The sequence below is a fragment of the Manis javanica genome, chromosome 7, assembly GCF_040802235.1.
Source record: "Manis javanica isolate MJ-LG chromosome 7, MJ_LKY, whole genome shotgun sequence".
Lineage (NCBI taxonomy): Eukaryota > Metazoa > Chordata > Mammalia > Pholidota > Manidae > Manis > Manis javanica.
In genome coordinates, this window is record NC_133162.1 from 113,341,613 (window position 1) to 113,365,114 (window position 23,502).

The following is a 23,502-nucleotide window of genomic DNA, read 5'->3' on the forward strand; positions in this document are numbered from 1 at the left end:
GAAATGTTATGCTTCTTAATACAGGAAAAACTTACAATCTATATACACAAGAATCTTCATTGTACCATTATCTGCACCAGTAAGGAATTAGAAGCAACCTAAAAGCCCACTAGAATGGAAATAGTTAAATAAATGAAGGTATTACCATACTATGAAATGTAACAACTTTTTAAAAAACATGAGGTATTTATATATATATATACTAACTTGGAAAGATGCCTATGATATATAGTTAAGGGGGAAAAAAAAGCAAATTGTGGCATATATGTATTTTTTTATTCCTTTTTTATAAAGAAAGGTGGGTGGGTAGATGGATAGTATAGATGATAGATAGATAAAGATAGATAGATAGATAGATAGATAGATAGATAGATAGATAGATAGATAGATAGATAGATAGATAGATAGATATAGATAGATGATAGATAGATGGTAGATAGATAGATAGATAGATAGATAGATAGATAGATAGATAGATAGATAGATAGATAGATGATAGATAGATAGATAGATGAGAGAGAGAGATGATAGATTAGATAGATAGATAGATGATAGATTAGATAGATAGATGATAGATGATAGATAAATAGATAGATAATAGATGATAGATAGATAAATAGATAATAGATAGATGATAGATAGATAGATAATAGACAGAGAGATAGATAGATAGATAGATAGATAGATAGATAGATAGATAGATAGATAGATAGATAGATAGATAGATATAGATAGATGATAGATAGATGGTAGATAGATAGATAGATAGATAGATAGATAGATAGATAGATAGATAGATGATAGATAGATAGATAGATAGATGAGAGAGAGAGATGATAGATTAGATAGATAGATAGATGATAGATTAGATAGATAGATGATAGATTAGATAGATGATAGATGATAGGTAGATAGATAAATAGATAATAGATGATAGATTGATAGATAGATAATAGATAGATGATAGATAGATAGATAGATAGATAGATTAGATAGATAGATAGATAGATAGATAGATAGATAGATAGATAGATAGATAGATAGTAAAAATATTAGAGAGAGAGAGAGACTGTGGAGAAATTTGACAAGGAAACAGGACAGATTTTTTCCTTTTACATACTCCTGATCAGTACTTTTTTTCAAAGACCATGCTTTAATTTTGTCATACAAAATAAATAACCAAACAAACAAAATTCTGTGTTCTCAGTAAGAAAAGGGACAGGAGATAAGAACAGCTATTCACAGAGGAGAAAATTCACATGGCTGGTTCATTTGGTTTCATTTTTAAACTTCTTTCCCATTTTCTAAATTCAAAGATTCCTAAGCTGAAGCAATGACAGACTATTTTTCACCTATCAGCTGGCAATTATTTTGGAAACAGTGATATTAATTTATAATTATGCTCAGAGGATTAGTAGGCCCTCTCACCCATTATCACATTTTAAGCAAACAAGAGCCTTAACTCAAAGTGTGATTCCTGGACCAGCTGGACCATCACCTGGAAACTTGTGAGGAACATGGGTCCTCAGGTCCTTCCCCGTACTTGCTGAATCAGAAATCTGGAGGTGGAGCCCAACCATCTGGGTTTTAACAAAGCTTTCAAATTATTCTTATGAGCAGTAAGTTTGAGGACCACCGATCTAGTCGTTACCTCTCTGCAATGTTACCCTGAGGCAGGGTTTCTCAACACCAGCACTATCGACATCTGGGGCTTCTTCATCCTTTCTGGTGTCAGGGCAGAGACCCTGCATATTGTGCAGTGTTTAGCAGCACCCTTTGCCTCTATGTACTAGATGCCAGTAGCAACTCCTCATTCCAGCAGTCATGACATTCACAAGGTCTGATGCTGCCAAATGTCTCCTGGGGTGGGGGTGTCTGGGAACCACTGCCAGAAGAATACACCAAAGTGTGGAGGAAAGACTTTTCAATATATTGATTTTACTTAATACTAAGGCCCACAGCATCTCCTACCTTCTTTGCCCCATTCCCTGCACTCCAGCCACACTATCCCCTTCTCTCTTTCCAAAACCATCTTGCACAACCTCACTACAGGGGCTTTGTACCTACCATTCCCTGTCTGGAATTCTCCTGCCCCTGTGACGTGCACCTAAGCAGGCCTTTGCTCAAATGTCCCTTCCCTAGAGAGGGCTTCCTGAGCACCCTACCTGCTATCTGCTCTGCTCATTAGGATTATCTGAGAGCTGTATTATCTGCAGGCAACCAGGCCCTTCCCATGCTAAGTAAATAAGTCTTGAGGGATGGATTTCAGGCAATTAGGATTTTTAAAGGGTCTTCAGGATCAATAGAAGAACCACTACTTCCCTTCTTAGTTTTTCTTGTACTTCAGGGCCTGAAATCACATAATACAGTGATCATTGTCATCTGGGTCTCCCACTAAATTATAAACTTCATAGGGGCAGGCGCTTTGTCTACCTTACTCGTTCCATTATCTCTAACATCCTGAATAGTGTCCACACCTAGTACATACCAATAGATTTTTATGAATGAATATAGGTTACATTAAGTTACTGGTTGTGGCTACTGGTGGGTTTTTTTCAATCATTATACTTTTCTAAACTTTTCAGATTCTCATAGAATGTATTGCTTGAAATCAGAAAAAAGATATTAAAGCTGATTTTTAAGTGTGCCTTTGAAAATTGTGATAGGTTTGAAGCACAGTGATTAGCACATAACAGATATTCAACAAATGGTAACTACTGTTAGTGTGTGTGTTTTGTAAATAAGATCTACTCTGTAAGAGCTTTGGCTCTAATATCCCATTTTATCAAGGATTGTTGTCACCTTATAGAGTACACATTCCAACAAGAAATAAGTCACTGTGAAGGCTATGGGTTACTTCTTACGTTTTTTACTTTGTCAGTAGCCCTCTTATATTATTAGATATTCTGAATATTGCTTTAAAGATACTTCAGAATCTCCCTATAATGTCCAATCAATAAAAATAGGAAACAAATGAATAATTGAAAATGTTTCAATCATCTGCATTGAAATCAGTGCAAAGAGGGTATTCAACAAATGCGAAGAAGGCCATACCAGTCATGAATACATAACTGCCATTTAAAGCTCCTTGTCCATAATGTGCTTTGAGAGAAATACATATACATGGTTTTAAAGATTATTTAAAAGCAAAAATGTTAGAATAAAGCAATAATTCCCACTTAGGAGGATAGTTGTTAAATGGCCTTAGAAAATAAGAATATGGTTATACATATAAAATTAAAGTCTTTACAAATAGTTTGAACCAATTGATTTGTAAATTAACTGATTTATAAATTTTGCAGATGGCTGAATTACCAGTGAATGACCACCTTGACACACATTGGTGTTAAATGCAAAAACTTTTGCGAATGCTCTTCTGCTTTTGTAATACGTGAAAATGGTGCTGACATAGAGCCATGACTTTAAGAGAGAAGGTAAAATTGAGGTTAAGTCCCCAATCTTATATCTAATAATAATAATAATAATAATAAATCTGATATAAACAGCAGTATAGTTTGTGCAAATTGAGGGCAAGCAAGCATATGGCTAGCATGGATCCCCCCCAGAGTAGTTTTAGCACACAGAAAACATAAGTTGAGCATATTGAAAATTTATTCTATTTTTAACAGCCTCTCTTCATTTAAGTGGTCAAAGCCACAATTAACATTTCACATATAGTGGCTGACTTACATTTTGCAAGGCAAGTGTGACCGTCACACTCTCCCCATTCAAGTTAAACCATCCTAAAGCGATGTTTGTTGGACAATCACAGCATTCCAGAGATAGGGAAGGGAATACTTCCATATACCTCTTGAGTTGTCCTGCAGGCGATTATGTGGCTTTCAATTTCCTTTGCAAGTTGCTATGGTAACAGCAAAGCACAGAGTTAAAAGCAAGTTTGCATCCATATATCTGTGTGGAGCCAGACTGTTATTAAATGCTTTGGTCTTCTTAATTCAGTATTAATTTTGAGTTTTACAGTAAAGCCCTTTCAGTTTGAGTCATTTGGTTCTGATTTAAAGGAATCAAGAAATTTCTTTGAGTTAGCAATTCAGCTCACTTTTGGAAAAACCCAGCATACAGCTAGAGGATTTTTTTGTCTGAGGTCCAACATCTGTAGCACTGGATCATAGACTGCTTCTAAAATAATGTTAGATTGATGGATCATTGCTCTGTCCATTTGGGCCTGACAAAAAAGTAGCTCTGGCATTTCTTATCTTTTTATGCTATAAACTCTATATCACTTTTTCACCTCTTGCCAGAAAAAATGAATTCTTACCCATTTCAAGATTTTATAAACTTGAATTTTACATAGCAGTATTAGAATTGCTTTTATAATGAATATATATCAATTGCTATTTCATGAACGAATTCACAAAATCAGAATTATTTTTTACCAGATTTTTGTAAACTAGTATTAATAGTGTTTTTTGAAAGAGTGTACTTTGGAGTCCTTTTCCTATTAGACAAGCATTCACAGTCACTAAATTTTGAGCTCTTCCAGTTGCTTACAACCAGGTACCTTTGCTAAAGATTTCCTGGGTATAAATTAATAGTGAGTAAACAACCATGCAGAAGATTTCCCAAATATTGATCTACAATCTCTAAATGTTTTTGCACCATCTTACCCACCCATCAGTTCACCATACATTAACCTCTCACCCATGTCTTTGCTCTCACCTTTCTCATTCCGGTGTGTTCTTTTGTCTTTGGTCTTTGTTTTGCCCTAGAAGGGGAGTTTCTTTCACTTCTCTGATGCAAATGGTAGCTCAAAATTTATAACACTGTCATGGAGTTTAAGTCCTAATGAAATCTGAGCCCTGCCAAAGGGTGGAACTTTCCAGAAATGAGCACCATGTGACCTCTGTGCATTAGCCGCTACACCATTCTGAGCCAGGGTGTCATAGGAGCGAAAACTCCGTAACATTTTCAGACTTACATATAGGCCTTTACCAAAGCACACTACAGCAGCATTTCCTAATATATGCTCCCCGTTGTCACTCAGGAAAGAGGATCTACGGCATTCAAGTAAGTTAGGGAAGACATGAGTTAAACAAAGATGAGCAGGGATATTTTCTGCAGGACTTTTCAAGGCCTTTATTATGCTATTGTGAATTTCCAAGAAAAAAAAATGGCATACAATTTTCTCCAATACTTATTTTACTCCAGAATGCTATTTTTGTAAATCATATCACAGGAGTAGTATTTCACAGAACTCACTTTAGTGAAAGCTTTCCTGGAGGTATTGTCAAACCCATAAAATCCTATATGGTTTCTGAATCAGATCTTCTCTTCCAACAATTAAATTTTCAGCTACTGGACATACAACTTACTGTTTTTGAAAGGTTTCTATTATAGGTACTGGACTTTTTTTTCATGCAAGGCTTTTATTTTTTACAATAGCCTATGTTCCTCCTCTACGTGTTTTACCAGTTATTTTACAAATAATGGCACTTACGATATCCAGCTGTCCCCACAGTGAGAGTTAATTATGATATCCCTTGATCTGAGTTAAAGTTCTAAGATGAAAATAATTTTTCAGGATACATTCCAGCTATACTTTGAAATTACGGTTAACTCCCCATATGGTTCTAAACCGACTACCTAACTTTTGAACAGTCTATTGAGGTAGAGAATAGGTAAGTTTGCATTTGAGTAATGACGTTTATAACAACATTAATACATTTACCCAGACATCTCCAGTTTGGGGGCCTTCTTACCTAGAAATGTCTATCTGCACTTTCTATGAGATATCTAATCTAATTTAAATGTTGATATGAGAATTTATTTGCCTGTCTACACAAATCATATAATTCAGTAGGGTGACTTCAAACTCAAATTGGTCTTTACCCTGAACATTGAAAGACTGATTGATTTCTCAACACACTAACTACTGGTTGGTTGATATTTAGAACACAAAGTACCAGTGAAATGAACACACACACACACACACACACACACACACACACACACACACACATTCTGTAACAGTGAATAAGCAAGATAGCATGTATTCTATTTAATATCCAGCCACATTTTCTTATTAACTTTCCTTCTTAACTACATCTGATTTTCAAAGAGCTATTGCAAGTAATTTGATTTTCCCAACTAAGGAAAAATTCTAAGCTGTTAAGAAAATTTAACCTGCAGTAATGCAAACACAACAAGAATACAAAACTATGCATTATTTAGTAAAATCTACTTATAACAAGATTATTTTAAAGCATTCATAAGTCAAAACTAATTTACTAAAATCAAATAGAAAGTGTGCAGAGAAATGGACACAAAGGATACAGGTTCAAGGTGGAATAAATGTTCCATGCTTAAACCTGCATAAAAGCACAAAATAAACACTTACCCACAGGAAACTTAGGAAACTGGTGCCTTGGCAGCAATCCATGACAGGAGTCCTCTTCTGTGACCTGCTGGCTCAAACAGAAAAACCGTTCCCCAAAGGGGGCTCTGATATGCAGCTCTAGCCTCCTATTCTTTATCCTATTTAAAACTGAGTCTTGGTTTCCTCCTTTGAATTTGGCTATGGATTCTAAGACCAGACCTTTTGCTGAACAGGAAAAATATTTTTTTTTAAATCTGGAAAAATTTTTAAAAGGTGGCCCCATTTCAGCCTACTTTGTCTCCTCTCAAGGCCCAAGTCCCACCTGCTGTGACTTTCTGGTAAGTCCTGGGGAGCTGTTACCCCTGCATTCACTGCAGCTCCTCCAGATAGCATAGGCCTCTTCCATGTCAACCTCTGGACAGTCACAACTGCCCCTCCAATAATCAGCTCTTGGATGTCTCTTGACTCAGAACTCCGCCTTTGTGAGTTTGATGCAGTTCTGAGCTATCCCAAATCTCACTGTTCCTTCTTCCAATGGAAAATATAGCCATTTTCAAATGAGAAAACATATCTACAATCCTCAGAAGATCATTACAGCATCCCTTCCCTTTTCAGTCTCCCTTGACCCCTGGGCCTAATGTTCGTCTCCCCTGTTGGCCAAGATGCCCTTGATCAGTTATTTTCTGTCATACTTCGACTGGTTCTTGCTTTTGTTTCTGTCTTCTCCATGCCCTATGACTGATCTCTTAACCCTGCTCTCTGCTAGAAAAATCTTATCACTTAGACCATGCTGGCAATTGGTAAAATTTAAAGCAAATTTCACCTCATAGATACTCCATTAATTGATTGATTATATTTTTCCATTTTGCCATTAACAAGTTTTGATTGTTTTTTGAACTTGGTAGTGGAGTTAATGAAGAAGATGGTATCACAAAAGGGTATTACTTTGCAACCAAAAGAGAAAACCTCTTTTTCCTTCACAGTGAGTCTTACTAATGGCTTTTCTAATAAAAGGGTCTGGAAAATGCTCAAGAGAGATCTTAAACCAAAGTAAATAGGGGTGTTAAAGGAAAGTAGAAGCCCTCTCCATTTGCTCTAACTCCAGGTTAGGAGGGTATTTAAATCATTCTACAAGCTTTTGGTGAATTCAGTAGCAAAGTGACATAGCATCTTATGTTCCAAAGGAAACTCTAAACTTGAAGTCTCAGACAGCTCACTGATACTCTAAAAATATGAGAATTCCTTCCAGAAATGTAGCCATGCCAACAGTGCTCACAGGTATAAATGCTCTCCATTTAAAGCAGAAGAAAAGTGAACATGAGAGACAGAATATCTTGAATATTCAATCCAAATTTGAAAGTCATTTTGCCCACAAGTCTACTATAACCAGGCTATCAATCACAATTCTACAAGGAGGAATAAAACTCAGATTCTCATGCAGAGGATCTTATAATCTTGTGGGGGAAGGAAGAGTGAAAAATCGGCTGTTATTCAGGACAAGAGTCTTAGCACAGACCACGGCGATGATGCTTCCACGGACTCAGGAACCAGACTGCTGGGGGAGTGAACCTCAGCTCTGTGGGACACTGGGCTATACCACTCCCAGTCTCAGTCTTCTTATCTGTAAAATGGGCTTAATAATAGAGGCTACCTCATGGGATTATTATGAGACAAAATGGCTTATAGCAATTCTTGATTATTATTGATATTGATTGGGCCAAGGACATTTTGCTGACCATGAGCTTGTACTGTGGGGATGCACAAATCAGTGGCTTTGGCCCTTCTCAGCCTATTTCAGAGAGAGACATGGCCTTTTGGTTTTAGGAATGGTACTTCAGAGATACGGGTTTGAGAAGGAATAGAAATAAAGCAAGTCTTCCTGCCTTCTCTGCTAAAGGACTGTGTAGGCCCACAAAGGCCAGACGAAGAGTCATCTAAAGCCCAGCCAGCACTCCAACATTCCACAGTGGGCTCCATGGCCATAGTTCTATATAAAGTTCCTTTGTTTCACTTCATTCTCCTCAGTCATATTTCCCTTGGGCTGCATGTCTGGTGGAGTACAAAGTCTAGTATTTCTTAGCACCTTATCCTTCCATATGCTATTCCTATTTCCCGAACATTACTAAAGCCTCACTCTTCCTAATTTTGATATAAAACCAAGTAGGCTTCAACTGTAAAAATAAACATTATTTTTTTTAGGTCTCAATGTATAGGATGGGGCTTTATTTTCTTTTTAAGAGTCCTGTGTTGAAGCAAGCAATGTGTCACCATTAATAACATCACATCCTAATGTTTCATTGGTATTCCAGCTCTCCCTAGAGCCCTCACACAAGAGAACATTTCTGTGATTCCATGGGACTCTTTTCCTGCACAAACACTACAGGATTCTGCATTTTATTGAGGCATGAGCTAAACTGGCTATCCAAAATGAATGCAGACACTTTGAATTTTCCCATATACCTAAGTGTCTCAGAACCTACCTTCTCTACAAAATATATTTCAGTTAGCATTTGTCAAGAACACTTTAGTCACTTCCATCACTAAAAACTGATTTTTTTTCACAGTTCTCATGTTGCTTTCCATCATCAACTACGCATCCATTGTTCCAGTTACTGTGCTCAGATTCTTAGGTGTTTCATGCATGTCTGTCTCACCTGTTTCCTCCATTGACTATTACCATTTCAAAGACTGAATCTTGTCACCTGTCCACAGTAATTTTAGCTAAAATCCTTGTTTATTCATCCCACAAACATTTATTAAGCACACACAATGGCCAGGCACCATGGGTATCAAAAGTTGTGCAAGGCGATGCCTCCTTCCCTCCAAAGTCGCAGCTTCTGTCTCCATGCACTCGAGCCTAAAGAGAAGAGTGACTGGGGCTGCGGTAGTTGCCCTGGAAGTGGAAACATTTTTTGCTTATGCTGCACTCTCTATTTTGCCAAAACCAATCACTGCCCTTACTTCCTTCTTGAAATTGACATTGAAAAAAGAAAAAGAATTCAAGAGCACAGACCTTCATCCTTCAAAGGTAGCCACAATTTCACTTCGAACTCCGATGAACTCTTTTCTCTCTCCACAGGATAGTGGCAAGAGCCTCCAAGAACCTGATGTCCACCCAAAGCTTAGGGATTGTATTTGGACCTACCCTTCTGAGAGCTGAAAACGACACGGGCAACATGGCCGTCCATATGGTGTACCAAAACCAGATCGCCGAGCTCATGCTGAGTGAGTACAACGCGATCTTCGGCTCCGCAGAAGACTGACAGACAAGACAAGTTACTGAATATATTCACATCTGTCTTGATGCCTAATATTTTTACATTTCTGTAAACATATTTCTGAAATATTTTTTTCCTTTCAAGCGACAGATGCCTCATTTTGTGAAAACTTAATGATGATTTTGTGTTTAAGTTCCAAACATTTGAATAAAATAGTTGACAATATTTGCCTATATGTGTTCTACATTAACCCTTGCAATGCTGTGCCTTCTAGAACGTCTAGACATGCACTATGCATGTCCCGCATGATTAAATCATGTGCAGAGGACAGCACATTTCCAAAAAGTCAGTTTAACACTGCTCTCCAGCACTGGGGGTATAGTTGTAGACGTATAGGTATGTGAGTGAGTGTGAGTGTGGTTGAGGATATGAGTGTCACGCAGGTGAGCCTCCTCACTACCTTGACCATCTCAGACATGTTCCCACACTCCTGCTTGTACATGAGTAGAACCAAAAGAGGGGGGAAGGCAGAAATTCATAATTTTAAAATAGAACAAAGGAGATCAGATTCTCAACCAAAGTAGACATATTTCATCTTTTGAGAACATTTTTGAAAATGCAAATATAAAATACAATCCAGCTATCAGTGCTATGTGATAAACTTTACAAATATAGCATGTTGAATGGCAATTTTTCTAAAGAAAAATGACAGTTCAAAACATTGCCATTGGAGATTTTTTAAATATATACTATTTGTGATCCCATAAACATAGTGTCTTATAAATTAGAAGCAAAATTAGTGCACTGGAATTTTGATCTTTATATTATACAGGAATTACATGACTGCTCATTTTTAATGTTAACATCCATTTTGAGTCTTCATCAAACTGTATATCTTCCTTTTCCCTGCAATGTCATTTTATGTAGAATTTTTATTATGCTTCTGAGGATGCTTTATTGGTGAATTACATTAAATCCATCGAGAAAGAACTTTATAAAAGACTTTTTTCCCATATGCCCTAAGGATTACTTGACTAGGCTCAGATTGCTTTACCCATTTGATGGCTAGTTTCAGTTGTCATGGATAAACAAAAGGGTAACTGTCTAGAATACATCGAATGTTTTATTTTGATAAGTATGTTCTAACTGAACACATCTCATACCCAGTTTGGAAGAAGTATTCTGCTGATAAAAATGTAAACTTATGTTTGACAGCTTTTTAATCTAATTCAAATGGAATAAATAAAACTAATCCAGTGCAATGAAGAGTAAGTCTAGTTATCAATTTATTAATAAAAAGAAAAAAAAAGCATGTAAATAAAATGTGTGAAGCACAGATCTAAGAGCAAACACTTAGAGCAAACATGAGCTCAGGGGCATAGGCTGTCCACAGATGGGGTAGATGGTACAGGAAGAGAGTCCACTTAAGAGACAGCCAGATATGCATGCAGGTCCATCATCCACAGAGTTGTCTGAAGAAGGTATTTCCTTTGCCCCTCTTGACTATCTTAGTTTTGGCCATGGCACCTGTAAGTTGGCTCATGACCAAGAACAGAGAGGTGTCCACAAAAAGTGCTGAAGGGTAGTTTCACTTAGGGGGATGTATACGCATACCACAAAGCCAAGGCAAGTCTCATGGTACAGAACCCCATCATCTAAGGTCACCTGTAACCATAAGCTAACAGCTTGGCCAGCTTTAAGAATTTAGAGCTTAAGTGGTCCTTGCTACTTTCAGAAAAACATGGAGACATGAAACAAGAGTCTCTGGCATTCTATTTCAAGTCCTTATTTCCATGGCATTCCATAGTCTCAGTTATGTCTTCTCCGAGACTTTAATGACTTCTCTTTATGAAGGGGGAGAAGTAGATTTAGTAGTCCCAGTATTTAAATCTTATCCCTTTGCATGTCCATCTTTAAAGTTATTCTGGGAGCATCAGCCAGAGAGAAGTAGCATTACTTGCTTTGAGCAGGGACTCACAGCCCCTTGTCTCTGCTGCTTTCCAGATTTATAATCTTCAAAAGCACCAGCTTCTTGATTTCCAATCTGGTGGGATTTAGCCTGATTCAAACCCCAGCTGTGTCCTGTCCTTGCCTGCTAATGGCATTTAATCAGAGGCTGTGTTTCCTCTCTGGGGCAAGACCATTCCAAGGTGCTGAGCCAAGGCACCCATCACAGGATCTGATTTGTATGCCCCAAAGTCATAAAAAGGGTCACACCAAAAGGGCATTAGATTCTAAAACATCTAAAAGACAGCAATGATTGTCATATCAACTGTTCAAGAGTAAAAACCAAGATTGTAGGTATACAAGATGGACCCACTAAGGAGATAGATTTCATAAAACTGATAAATATTCTCCATCAAGAAGATATAAAAAGACATTTCGTATTTCTTAAACACCTTGTTTGAGCCAGGTGCAAGACTAGGCACTAGTGATACAAATCTAAAATAAGGCAAATATTCCTCCCCTCTGTTAAGTTTCACAAGTCAGCAAGAGAGAAAATCACTTAAGGAGGTTACAGTTCAATTCAAGACAGGGAAATTCAACCCATCTTGGCAATCATATAGTCCCTGGGTTCATAAAGATGTTCAAAAACTATTGCTGAATGGATTGAAGAAGCAGAGACTACTATAGAGGTACTAACAATGTTCAGAGAACAAATAGTGCCTGCAGGAATCGGGTGTCACTTCACTTAACCTTCCAATCTAGTCTTGACTGGTGAATGAAATTAACTAGACAAAGAAAAATGTAGAAGACATACTAGAAGGCATGCATGGCATGAACAGTCATGAAAGACCCCTTCTCCAAGGAAAAGTGAGAAGCTCAGTAAAGAGAGGGCGAAGTCCATGCCTGGTGATTTTGGAGGATTGAGCTGGAGAATGATACAGGGTATGATAAAATATTTATCTTGCAGGCTAAAGAGATCTGATGGAAGTTGTAAAACATGACAGCTAGGGAGACACTTTGTTAGGAAAAGAATCTCTAAATCCACCAGTGGACAGAAAAAACAAATCACTTTGAGGACACTAGCATTTTTGTGTGTATACGTGTGTGTGAATGTGTGTGTGTGTGTGTGTGTGTGTGTGCTTTTTAACATTTTCTAGGAATGCAATGATAACCTTGTACTTTGGGGAGAATTTCTATATTATGAGTAAGTATTTTAAGAAATTATAACCTTCTGTGGAATAGAAGCACAATTCCTAAACAGTCTCCCTGGAAAAGCAAACTAGTTGGTAGGTCCCAGTTCAGTGTGGATTTACCTACCCAGGATGTAGGATGTTGCTCCTCTTTTGGACTTACACAAAAAGGTTCGTGGAGATGGTATTCATCCTGTCCTATATGTTGAGAGTCTGACTTCACTTAGCATGTGCCGTATGACAATATCACCACAGCACAGCTAGTAATTGAAAGTCATATGATGTTTCTCCAAGTCCAATTAGAAAACAAAGGATCCAATTAAGAAAAATTAGAAAAGCTGTTAAAAGGGAATAATCACTTGCCAATGATGCTGTCCTTCTAGTTTAACACAGCCAGGAAGTGACCTGTACTTATCTTTTCCACATTTATTTTTGTGAATTATAAGTTAATCACTGTATCAATTCCTAATTAAAAAGCCTTGCAAAGATTTTCATCCAAAAGGACTGTCACAAGAGTTCTAAGAGTTCTGGGTCAAATTGCTCTGTTGTCAAAAATAAGAAATAAAACCCAAACAATAACAACTCGCTCTGAGGACGCTCACATTATAATACAAAAAATAAAACTTTCTTCAAATATACAATCATGTACTAGTTCCTCAATTAAAAATGTTTCATATCTTTAGCAAATAGATGGACCTTTTTCTCTTTCTTTAAACCAAAGGTTGCAAGCTCAAATGCTTAGTAAGACCCAGCAGGTAATATAATGAGCAAAGAGGAGCAGACTTCAGACATTACGAGGTTGGTAGCAGCTGGTGCAAACTCAAGTGCAACCCCTGGCCGAAAGGGTCAGCTTCTACTCAGCTCATGCTGATGTTGCTTATGTGGGAATGTGGGCACAACGTTGCCAGACCTTCACATCTTTATGAAAAGCCAGAAATTCAGAAACTGATGTGAAATCCGATTCTTAAGAGCACCTCACAAAACATGTCTGAGCAGTCTCAGCTCAAGGACCTCTTTTTTTTGTAACCTCATTGTTAAATCTTGCAATGTTTCTTCCCTAAAAAATGGTAGCAGCACATGAAGTAAATGATGAAGATATGTGAATGAGCCATGCAGTGTGTAAGAATAAAAAACAGACTAAACACTTAAGAAAATTGGCTGTTCAGGTCCTGGGAAAATTATGCACCCTGGGCCTCTTTTTTCCAATCTGTAAAATAGAATAATACTTGCTTTATCTTGCCTCTCAGAACTATCTAGTGGAATTATCTGAAGGAAGTTAAAACAGATAGTATATCATAAAACTATAAGTTCTTCCTAATGGATGTGGATGACAGACCTCCAGCTTATTGAGTAACAATTAAACTTATGATCATCTAAAGATGGTAAGGAAGGTTGGGAACGGACTCTAAAAAGGCTCAGTTGCTATACCAAGAGGTTTTATATTAAGTCTACAGTCAATTTTGAGACCCTGAAAGTGATTTAGCAGGGGAGGGACTTTATCAGAACTGTAAAGATTCTCCTGGCAATTTTATGGAGTACAGTTTAGAGCTGGGAGAAATTTCAAGCACCATTGCTAGACAGAAGAATATTTCCATAGTATTACTAATGCAGATCTGAATTCAGACAATGGCAGAAGATATGGAAATCATAATTCTATGGAGCATCATGCTACTGATGTACTCCTGAGCTTTACTGCCCACCTCAGTTATGACCGTTATATACAAAACACCATTGTTGTCATACAGAACTCCTACAGTAGGATATTCCCAGCTGACTTGCTGGAATTCTGACAACGTCTTGTCATTTGACACCAATCATCTTAAGATACTTTGCCACGTATGCTCAAGTCAGATGAGTATGCATGCTACCACCTTCTGCTTCCGGCAGGATTCCCAAATGATCATAAGGTCATTTCTGTCTCACCCAGCTCCGATTTTTCCCTCCTTTCTCTTGGGGAAATATTGCTCCTCTGGCTACCCAGAGGACCCCCCAAGAACAATTATTCCTGGAAGATAATTTTAATAAGCTAACACTTATTGAGTGCTTGTTATGTGCCAAGAACTGTACTTTATATATGTATTTGATTTTCATGAGTCTATGGAGGGAGTAATTATTATTATCCCTGATTTATGCTTGAGGAAATTAAGGGGGAAAATAATGAAGTTACCCAAGTTTGTGCAGGTACTAAGCATTAGATCAGTATCTGAATTGACACAACATGGCTCCAGAGGCCCTTGTCTTAACCACTTTCCATATGCTTGCTCAGTTAGAAAGAGGAACTGAAGAAATGACAGTGTTTACTTATACAGAGTATGCACTTACACTCCATCATGGGCACCAGGTCACTCTCCCATTAAAACACATGATGAGAGCTTCACCTTCATACTAATTTTCATTAAAGAACAGGAAGGAGATTATGCACTTCCCTTAAGAAATATGAGCACAGTTGTTGCAATGAGTAGATGGCTCAATCTCATTCATGTTACTGCTGTTATAACTTTAAAGATCACATACTATTGCATTTTATTACATGTTTTACAGACATTATGTTGACCATTTTACTACATTATAGAGGGGCTAGGATGGAAGCCTCTTAGCCCGCATCTTTAAAAGCACCTGTTTGGGTGGCTTCTGCTCTATGTAACATCATATTATCCTGAGTTGGATCATATTTGTCAATGTCCTGTTATCATCCATCATATCATACTGCCTAACATTGTATGGAAATTAAATCTGGCCCTTCAGGAATCCTATGCAAGAGGGAAAAAATGGGTTTCCAGCAGTCTTCCTCTTAAATATAATTGAAAAAGAGGCAGGCATCAAGACACGCTGTGTCTCGTGCTGCCAGAGAATGATCCTGAATCATCCAAATGATGAGAATACAGTGAACATCTTGTACAAAAAGACGACAATTTTCTGTAGTAGTGTTGTCAAAATGAAGATGTCTAGCTGTCTTGGTGAGAGTCCTGGCAGAAAGATACAGATACACACACACACACACACACACACACACACACACACACACACACACACACACACACACACACACACACACATAAGCATGAATGCACACAAACCTTATAGACTTATCAAGCTGATTTTTGCTATCTTATGCTCGAAGTGAAGCATGCAGGGTCCATGAAATTATTCAGCAATCATCTGGATTCTATAGAACATCCCTTATTCAATCAGGAGAGTGCTCTGGAAGCAGTGAGGAACGGTACTAACACTGTGCCCCTAGTTGGTGCTCAGTAAACATTTGTAGGATGAGTGAACAAACAGCCAAAATGTAAGCAACATTAAATATAAATATGATCTGCCATTGGGTTTCCTATCAACTAGTCATGCCAAGTTAAATGTGCTCTCAAATCACTGGTATTTGTACTGATTTCTAGTCCCATTTATAAAGGATCATCAAACGGACACCCCTTTAGCTACCTCTCCTGAAATCTACAAGTATCCAAGAAATGCTTCTTTCCTAAAGCTAAGCACACTTAAGCTAAGTGAGATTCACTGACCTAGCTAGCTCATGCAAGTCTAACAGCAAATTCTGACATCCTGCTTTGACTGGGGAAGAGTTCAGGCATCCGTAACACCCGGCAGCATCTTCACTCACTTTCCCTGCCCTGTGGAATGTAAGATTTATGTGTTAGATAAATGCTGTAGAGCATAGGCTTTCTGACCAATGCATGAAAATCTACAAGCCAAGGGATCTGGCAAATATGGAGCACTGGCCTGAAAAGTCCTCCCTTTCCTTTGGCACCACTGAAGCTGACAATTTATTTGAGACACAAACACACACACATTTTAAGAGCAGGACTTGCGTTAACCGATCTCACTTCACGAGCAAAAATGTGTTCTAAGTCCATATTGGGAAGCATACTTGAAGACGTGTAGATTTTCCACATCATTTGGTGACATTTTACATGGTTTAATTTCTACTCTTTATTGCTAGACCCTACCTTTTTTTTTTTCCTCTCGCACATTCCACCAACGGAATCGCCCTCAGCATTTTAACCCTGGGCTTATTAGTCTTTCCTCCTCTTCAGCATCTATTTGCTGCTCCTTCACAACGTTGCCAAGAGGTGTCCTGTTGAATTAGAGCCTTCCTGATTGAAAGGAAGAGGACGGAGGTGTCCAGCTGCTGAGAAGATAACAGTTTATGGAGTAGAGACCAGCCTAGGGCGCATGAAGGGAAGCCTTAGGACGCCAGAGGGAAGCCAGCGTGGAGGCTCCAGGCAATAGTGGCCCATTTAGGGTTTCTGGTCCCTTCAATCTCCTCCTGAGTCCAGGTGAAAGGCAGTTTTCAAGGAGGGGGTGAAGAACACAGCTGAAATCAAAATTGGTTTGCGCTCACTATTTTTCTAGCTATCAGTTCTAAGGTCACAGTCACTAAAACTGGAAACTTAAAAATGACTTCAAAAAGGCAAACGCTAACTAGATTTCACACTGGATTTCATTTAACTTGGCATTAACAGAAAGAACGCAGGTATTAAATAGACGGTTTCCTGTATACAGTAAGGTTAATTAGCAGTGAGGGATGGAAAATCAGTGCAGACATAACTCTTTTGGACAGGTATCAAAAATAATCCGCTGATCCCTACAGACCCCAGCTGCACTGAAAGAGGAGCAATATCAAAGATTCTCTAAGCACCAAATTTTAAAACATTCTCCAGGTGTCCGCAGCACCGGTAAAATAGGCCCTGAGCCCCGGTGCCCAGGCGGGCTCCGCGCTCTCTTCCTTACTCCACCTTAAAAAGGAGCAGCTCCTCACGCTGAATTTTGAGGCGCAGCATAAAGCCTCTCTATGCAAAGCGCTGGGATTGCAAACGGAGAAAGACAGGAGAACAAAAACGAGGATATATTGCGGCCTGAATGGGACTTCCCTAAGCTCCTTATCAATAAGGTTAATAAGGGTCTATGCAATTTACTGATCACTAAGATGGAACAGCCTTCCTCGCACTGCACAGCTGCACAGCGGCGCTGGCTTTTAATGCCTTTGACAGCCAATCGCATCCCAGCCCTTTTGCCCCGCACCCCGGAGAATAAACTCCAGTTCACTATCCTGGCCTCTATAAAATCTCTGGTTCGTTATTACACTTCTACCTGCCCTAGTTAAGAAGATTAACAGTTATTTCTGAGAATTTGATCTGTGAGGTTCTTTGTAATTGAAGCTGGAGTACTCAGATATTTCTTTAAAAAACTGTATTTCTGAAAAAAATGCATTCCTTTTTTCTCTGGTTTAATTTTGTTACCCTCAATCGTATTCATGATAGAAAAAAAAATTCCAAACTTCTATCTCCTCTATAAAATACATGTCATATCAAAAAGGTGACAAGAGGGGGGAAAAGTAATTAGTGAGTTCACAGAGTTCAGTAGAAAAGTTAAAATGGAGTAACACACTACTTTTTATGTTAAGATTTCACAAGACAAATCTTGCCTGTGTTTTAATTGCATGTGACCCTGGCAGTCCTACTCTGAAATGAAGTGCCGTAAAATTAAAGATGACAGACGCTCAAAACAAGTCTTGTGATCTTGATTAGACTACAAAGACCACACTCTCTCTCTGCTGCAACTCAGATATCATGGACTGTTTTATTTGGGGAATTGCTTCATTAATGCTTCCTTTGACTGGACATGTTTATTATTTTTAAAAAATACTGAATATGGTGATACCTTGCATAACTAAATAATGCCAAAAAAGCACGTTATAAATGATGAGCACTTAGAAAATTCTAAGGTCTAATATTTGTATAAATATTTAGATATATATTTACTCACATGTGTGGATGTGGCTATATGTGAATATATATGTATATGTATTACATGTCCACCTCTCAGATATATGTATGTATATTACATATTCTAACCTAGGAATCTCTATTATAGCCTGAGAAGCGGAGCAATTAATCTGTCCTATTTCCTTATAGCCATGTAAAGTTCCCCAGGCCAACAGGATGTTCAGAATTATGCATTATCTTATTAAAAACTACTTCTGAGAAACATTCCTTAAAATTGTAAATTTTCCAAGCATAGTCTGAAAAAAGAACTGGATTTAACTCACACCCAGATTTTCAAAATGGTTGCCAAATCATTCTACCTAAATTATGTAAGACATAGAATAGATGCTTTCAAATCCCACTTCTTCATGTTAAACAAAAACCAGGAACTGGAGGGCACATCCCCATTGTATGATACTCAAGTGTCTCCTCTGTATTCCCATGGACCAGCTAGAGGGCCTGATTAAGTCTCTTAAGTCATTTGGGTCAAGTCTTCATTCTTACTAAGAGTAGGTCAGATTATTATGCATCTCTAAGATCGTCTACACTCTAAATTTCTATGATTCTATTATCTTGCCCCATTTCAAGAATACTATTTTCAATTTATATATTTCACTTTAGGAAGCAAAAAGATTTGTGCTGATTATATGCATGTTATTATCAACAGGGATTGGTTCCACCTAGAATGAAAGCTGGGAAATCTGGTTTCTAGGGTTTGGCTTTTTTATTGAGTATCAGCAATTCCAGGAAAGTCTCAATACACAACTGTGCCAATTTCTTTAAATTTCAGATACATATAGCAATGTCTTCTCTATCTGACAAGCAGGGATACTGTGAGAATAAAATATGATAACATATAGAAGAACTCTTAAGCAAGCATAAGAGATAAGGCTTCTTCTAATCAATATTTTTAGTATAACTATTCTATTAGTGGTCTTCAGTATAAACAAAAGGTGCTTTCATTTGCAGGCCAAATGGCCCTTTAATCTATAATCCTGTGCCTTCAAACAGGCTACCTACTTGCCTTTAAAATGAAATCTTTGTCCCTGAAGAATTTCTCAATGCTGTGTCAAAAATCCTCAGGTGTGAGATGTGTTATGGATCACAGGTAAGAGATTTTATTCACCAGAAAAACCCAACATCATGAACACCAGAAAGAGTTGGATAGAATCTAATCAAGCATAGATAGTATTGAACAGTTGTTACACTGAGAGAAGTGAATTATATCTCCTTCCACTTCTCACCCTCTCTCTGCCTCTGTGTTTATGGCTCTCTGTGCTTCTCCTCTAGTCTGTTTGTCACTCTTTACTCCTGCTCCCCGTCCTTAGACCCACAGCAGGAATCTTAACCTAGGATTCATGGTTCGCTAGTCCCCTGGCTTTGGCCAATACATGAACTCTTGGAACTTCTGCACTAGATTGTTGGTGCATTTTCCTGCAATTCAAGTTTAGAGCTTTCATCGTATTCTCAAAGAGGTCTGTTGATAAGGAGTCACTGTCTCAGGTTTATTTCCTAGCTTATTAATTCCACTACCTTATGTCTGAATTAAACTGCAAATGGGTCACTTTCAAATAAATCCCAAGGTCTACCAGGCCTGAGGAGTCTCCTTGGCCTTCTGTCTAACTGCCTGACAGGACAGGCTGGTCCAAGGTGTGAAATATAAATCCAGCAAAATCAATTAGTGCACATCAAAAATGACGATTCACTCTTTAGAGGAACTCATTTAACACGGATGAAACTACTAATTAGGGGCACCCATGAAATTAAGATACTCTGCCTGTTAGTCAATGGAAGATAGTATTTTAAGAAAATATCCAATAGTAACACAAATAAGTCCATCTTAGAATGCCCACATTTAAACTGTGCCAGACACACATCCTGTGCCTGCATGGTACTTCTACACCATTAGCTGCTACAAATCAAAGGGAATGTCATTGCTTTTAATAGGATTACACAGAACCCAGTAACAAGCAGGGATACTACCTTTAGCCTCAGTAAACTGGCCAGTAATTTGGATGTTTAACTAAGGGACTGGCTGCCAAATTGACAGGTCATCCACACTGAACTAGCTACTAGTCCATGAATTTTCATGACCAGGATCACAATGGTACATTTGCATGTGTGAAATTCTGCTGCGAAGCTGGCTTTTGAACTGGCTAGCTCAGCCAAAGATGTGTTTCATAGTGCCATGCATTAGTGCCTGGGAAATACCATCACATGAGGGTAGCATAGATCTTCCCAGAACCTTCTATTGAAACACAGTCTCTAACTGTAAGTGCCAGTCAACAACAGTGGCAATGACTGGAATGTAAAGAATACAGAGGAAGGTGGAACAGTAGAAAACTAAAATTAACACCAAAAATATGCATTTGGGTGGGGAGAGAGAAATTTTAAGTCTTCAGGTCTCAAGAAAATCTTTGGATTTGCATGGGACTAACAAGTCCCATGAGACAAAGTCTTTCCCTTAAGGGACTTAACCTAGTCAAGGTGAAAAGACAGGAGGCTAAAAAATAAAAATCATAAAAATTCACATTTATTACCAACTTACCATGTACCACATATTGCCACAAGAGTGTGACCTAGCAGTGATGTGATGAATATTTTAAAGATAAGGAAATGTAAGCTTAGAAAGATCATACCATTGCCCAAGGGAACAGAGCTAAGAAGTGGTTTTGAAACAGGTATGTCTACCTTTAGACAAGAATTCTTAATTCTTCCATATTAGAAGGACAAAAAGTCCAAAATACAGTTATTGCAACATATAGTAGAAACATAAATATCTAGTATATAAAATTGAATGACTGAACAAAAGAATATTTACATGGTGAGATATTATGAAGACATTTAAAATCTATTTTGTATGAATATTATAAACAAGAGAAATTTTGCCGAGAGGAAAAACAAGTTATGAAATCATAGGCACAGTATCATACACCATTGTTACCTATACTGAGGTATGCATGCACACACACAACAGACTATTTGAGTTGTGAGATCACTGCAATACCTTTGCTGCCATTATGTCTGGCACATCCCCAAGTTTTGCTTTTGAGCATTTGTTACTTTCTTAATTAGAAAAAGCCCAAATACAATTTTAAATATATATTAGTGGTAGACATAGACTATATGTGGTAATTTATATAGATACTAAGATCTGAGAAATTTTAAATGATGTCATGTCGAACAAGGGCCAGAAGAAATCAGGAGAGGATCCACGATGGCGCTAGCTCTTGAAGGAAAGTCAAGAAGAAAAGATGGCATTAAGGTAAGGGTGTAACATGAACAAAGGCCCAGAGGCAGAAATTGGAAAGATGCGTTTCAGGAATAAGATCAGTTTGGTTACAACAAAGAGTTCCAACAGAGGACAGGTCAGAGGGATCATAGATTTTACATCTGTTATGAGCCATTTTATAAAAGGTGCAACTAAGTAAAAACTTTTCTAGGACACAAAAGCATAGAGCACCAGACGTGCCCTTTGGCTTAGACACCTACTTCACAAGCCAGATTCACAGTGGAATTTTACACATGAGAAGATAGGTAAGGGCCAAATTTTGGAAGCTCTGAAATGCCAAGTGAGCAAGCTGGACTTCATCCTGTAGGCAGTGGGGAACCTCTGAAGTCTTAAGCAGGGGGGTAATGAGAGCAAAAATGTTTTAGTAAAATTAATCTGACAGCACAGGGTAAGTGGACTGACTGGAAGGGAAACAAATACATGATGCTTTACATATGGTTCTAAACGTTAACTTACTTTTTTTCTGTGAAATACTATCTTTCTCAATTAGGATTACAAACTGCTTGAGAAGAAAAACCATGTCTTATATTTTTTTGTATCTCTGGAATTCCTGAGCAATAGAGGAAACATTAAACAATTATTAAAGGTGCCAAAGACTTTTCTCTGGAATTCATAGTCTTCTGTGGAACTCCCCGATCCTTAAAGGGCAACCCTGACCTCTCTAAGCCTCAGGGCGCTCACCTGTAAAATTCAGACAATAATATCCACTTCATAGGACTGTGGTGAGGATGAAGTGAGACTATATTGTGTGCAATGCCCTAAGAGCGGAAGTGTGAACTAATTAGTAACTGTTGCAGCAATCACCGCCATGCCCAAAAGAGTTATCAAGACAAGTTTGTTGGTGAAGGCAGTGATGTTGATATTAGCATTTGACTCTCTAACTTAGACACTGAGAGGATGAGTGTGAGCCTAATGCAACTGAGACGCCAATGATTCTATGGGCAAGACTGGGCCCTGGAAATATTTGAAGGGCAAAGACTGAGCCCACTGAACTTCATACATTAAGAACTCGGCAGGATAGGTGTTTGTAAGCCAAATTAAGTCTCAAGCAAGGCAAAAAGAGATAGCTAACTGGTGTGGGCTTGCTGTAATAATAAGTGATATCTGTGAGAAATGGTCCAAATCTCCATTCATGAAAATGAGCAATGATGTTTGGCAGCAGTTTATCCAAAGAAGACTTCCCATTGGATTACTGCTACCCAATATATCACAATGTAACCTTACCTCTACATGCAGTTAGAAAAGGCAGGTACCTGTTACCTTAAAATGTCCTGAGCTCTTGGAAAGGTAATATATTCTAGGTTTTGGACAGAAAATAAATATTCAAGATGGCTTTGGAGCAGCTCAGTGTGCCAAAAGTCACGAAAACCCCAAAGACTAATGTAATGATGTCAAAAAGACACAAGAGACAACTTGAAGAAATCCACTGGCCTAAGGTGAAATAACTTAAGTCCCAACATTCATAATGGACATTGATTAAAAGGTATCAAATATATTTTTTAAAACTCAATTAATAACACTAACAACAGAAACCAAACTTCACTGCTCACCAAAAATACCACTCCTAGAAAACAAAGCATTACTCTGAAAATTGATGTATAAAGAAAACAAATGAAGTATTTTTCTGACTCTTACATGAATAATATTTTAGGATAACCAAGTAGTTGATGAAGAAAAAAATTTTTAGAGAAGATCTCCAACTAAGAAATGCAGAAGGAAAATTTTACACATACTTAAA

The 23,502-nt window shown here is 37.9% G+C and overlaps 1 protein-coding gene across 5 annotated transcripts in view; it reads left to right on the plus strand.

The window, feature by feature from the left end:
* ARHGAP15 (Rho GTPase activating protein 15) overlaps nucleotides 1-9,780 on the plus strand; it is a 598,478-nt gene extending 588,698 nt beyond the window's left edge. For 4 of the 5 annotated variants that reach the window (XM_037020776.2, XM_037020777.2, XM_037020774.2 and 1 more), the window contains one exon: nucleotides 9,417-9,780. In XM_037020776.2, coding sequence (XP_036876671.2) covers nucleotides 9,417-9,600 — 184 coding nt within the window. In that variant the 3' untranslated portion in view covers nucleotides 9,601-9,780. The remainder of the gene's footprint in view (nucleotides 1-9,416) is intronic. The other variant, XM_037020779.2, reaches the window with a different exon arrangement.
* The last annotated feature ends 13,722 nt before the right edge of the window (nucleotides 9,781-23,502 follow it).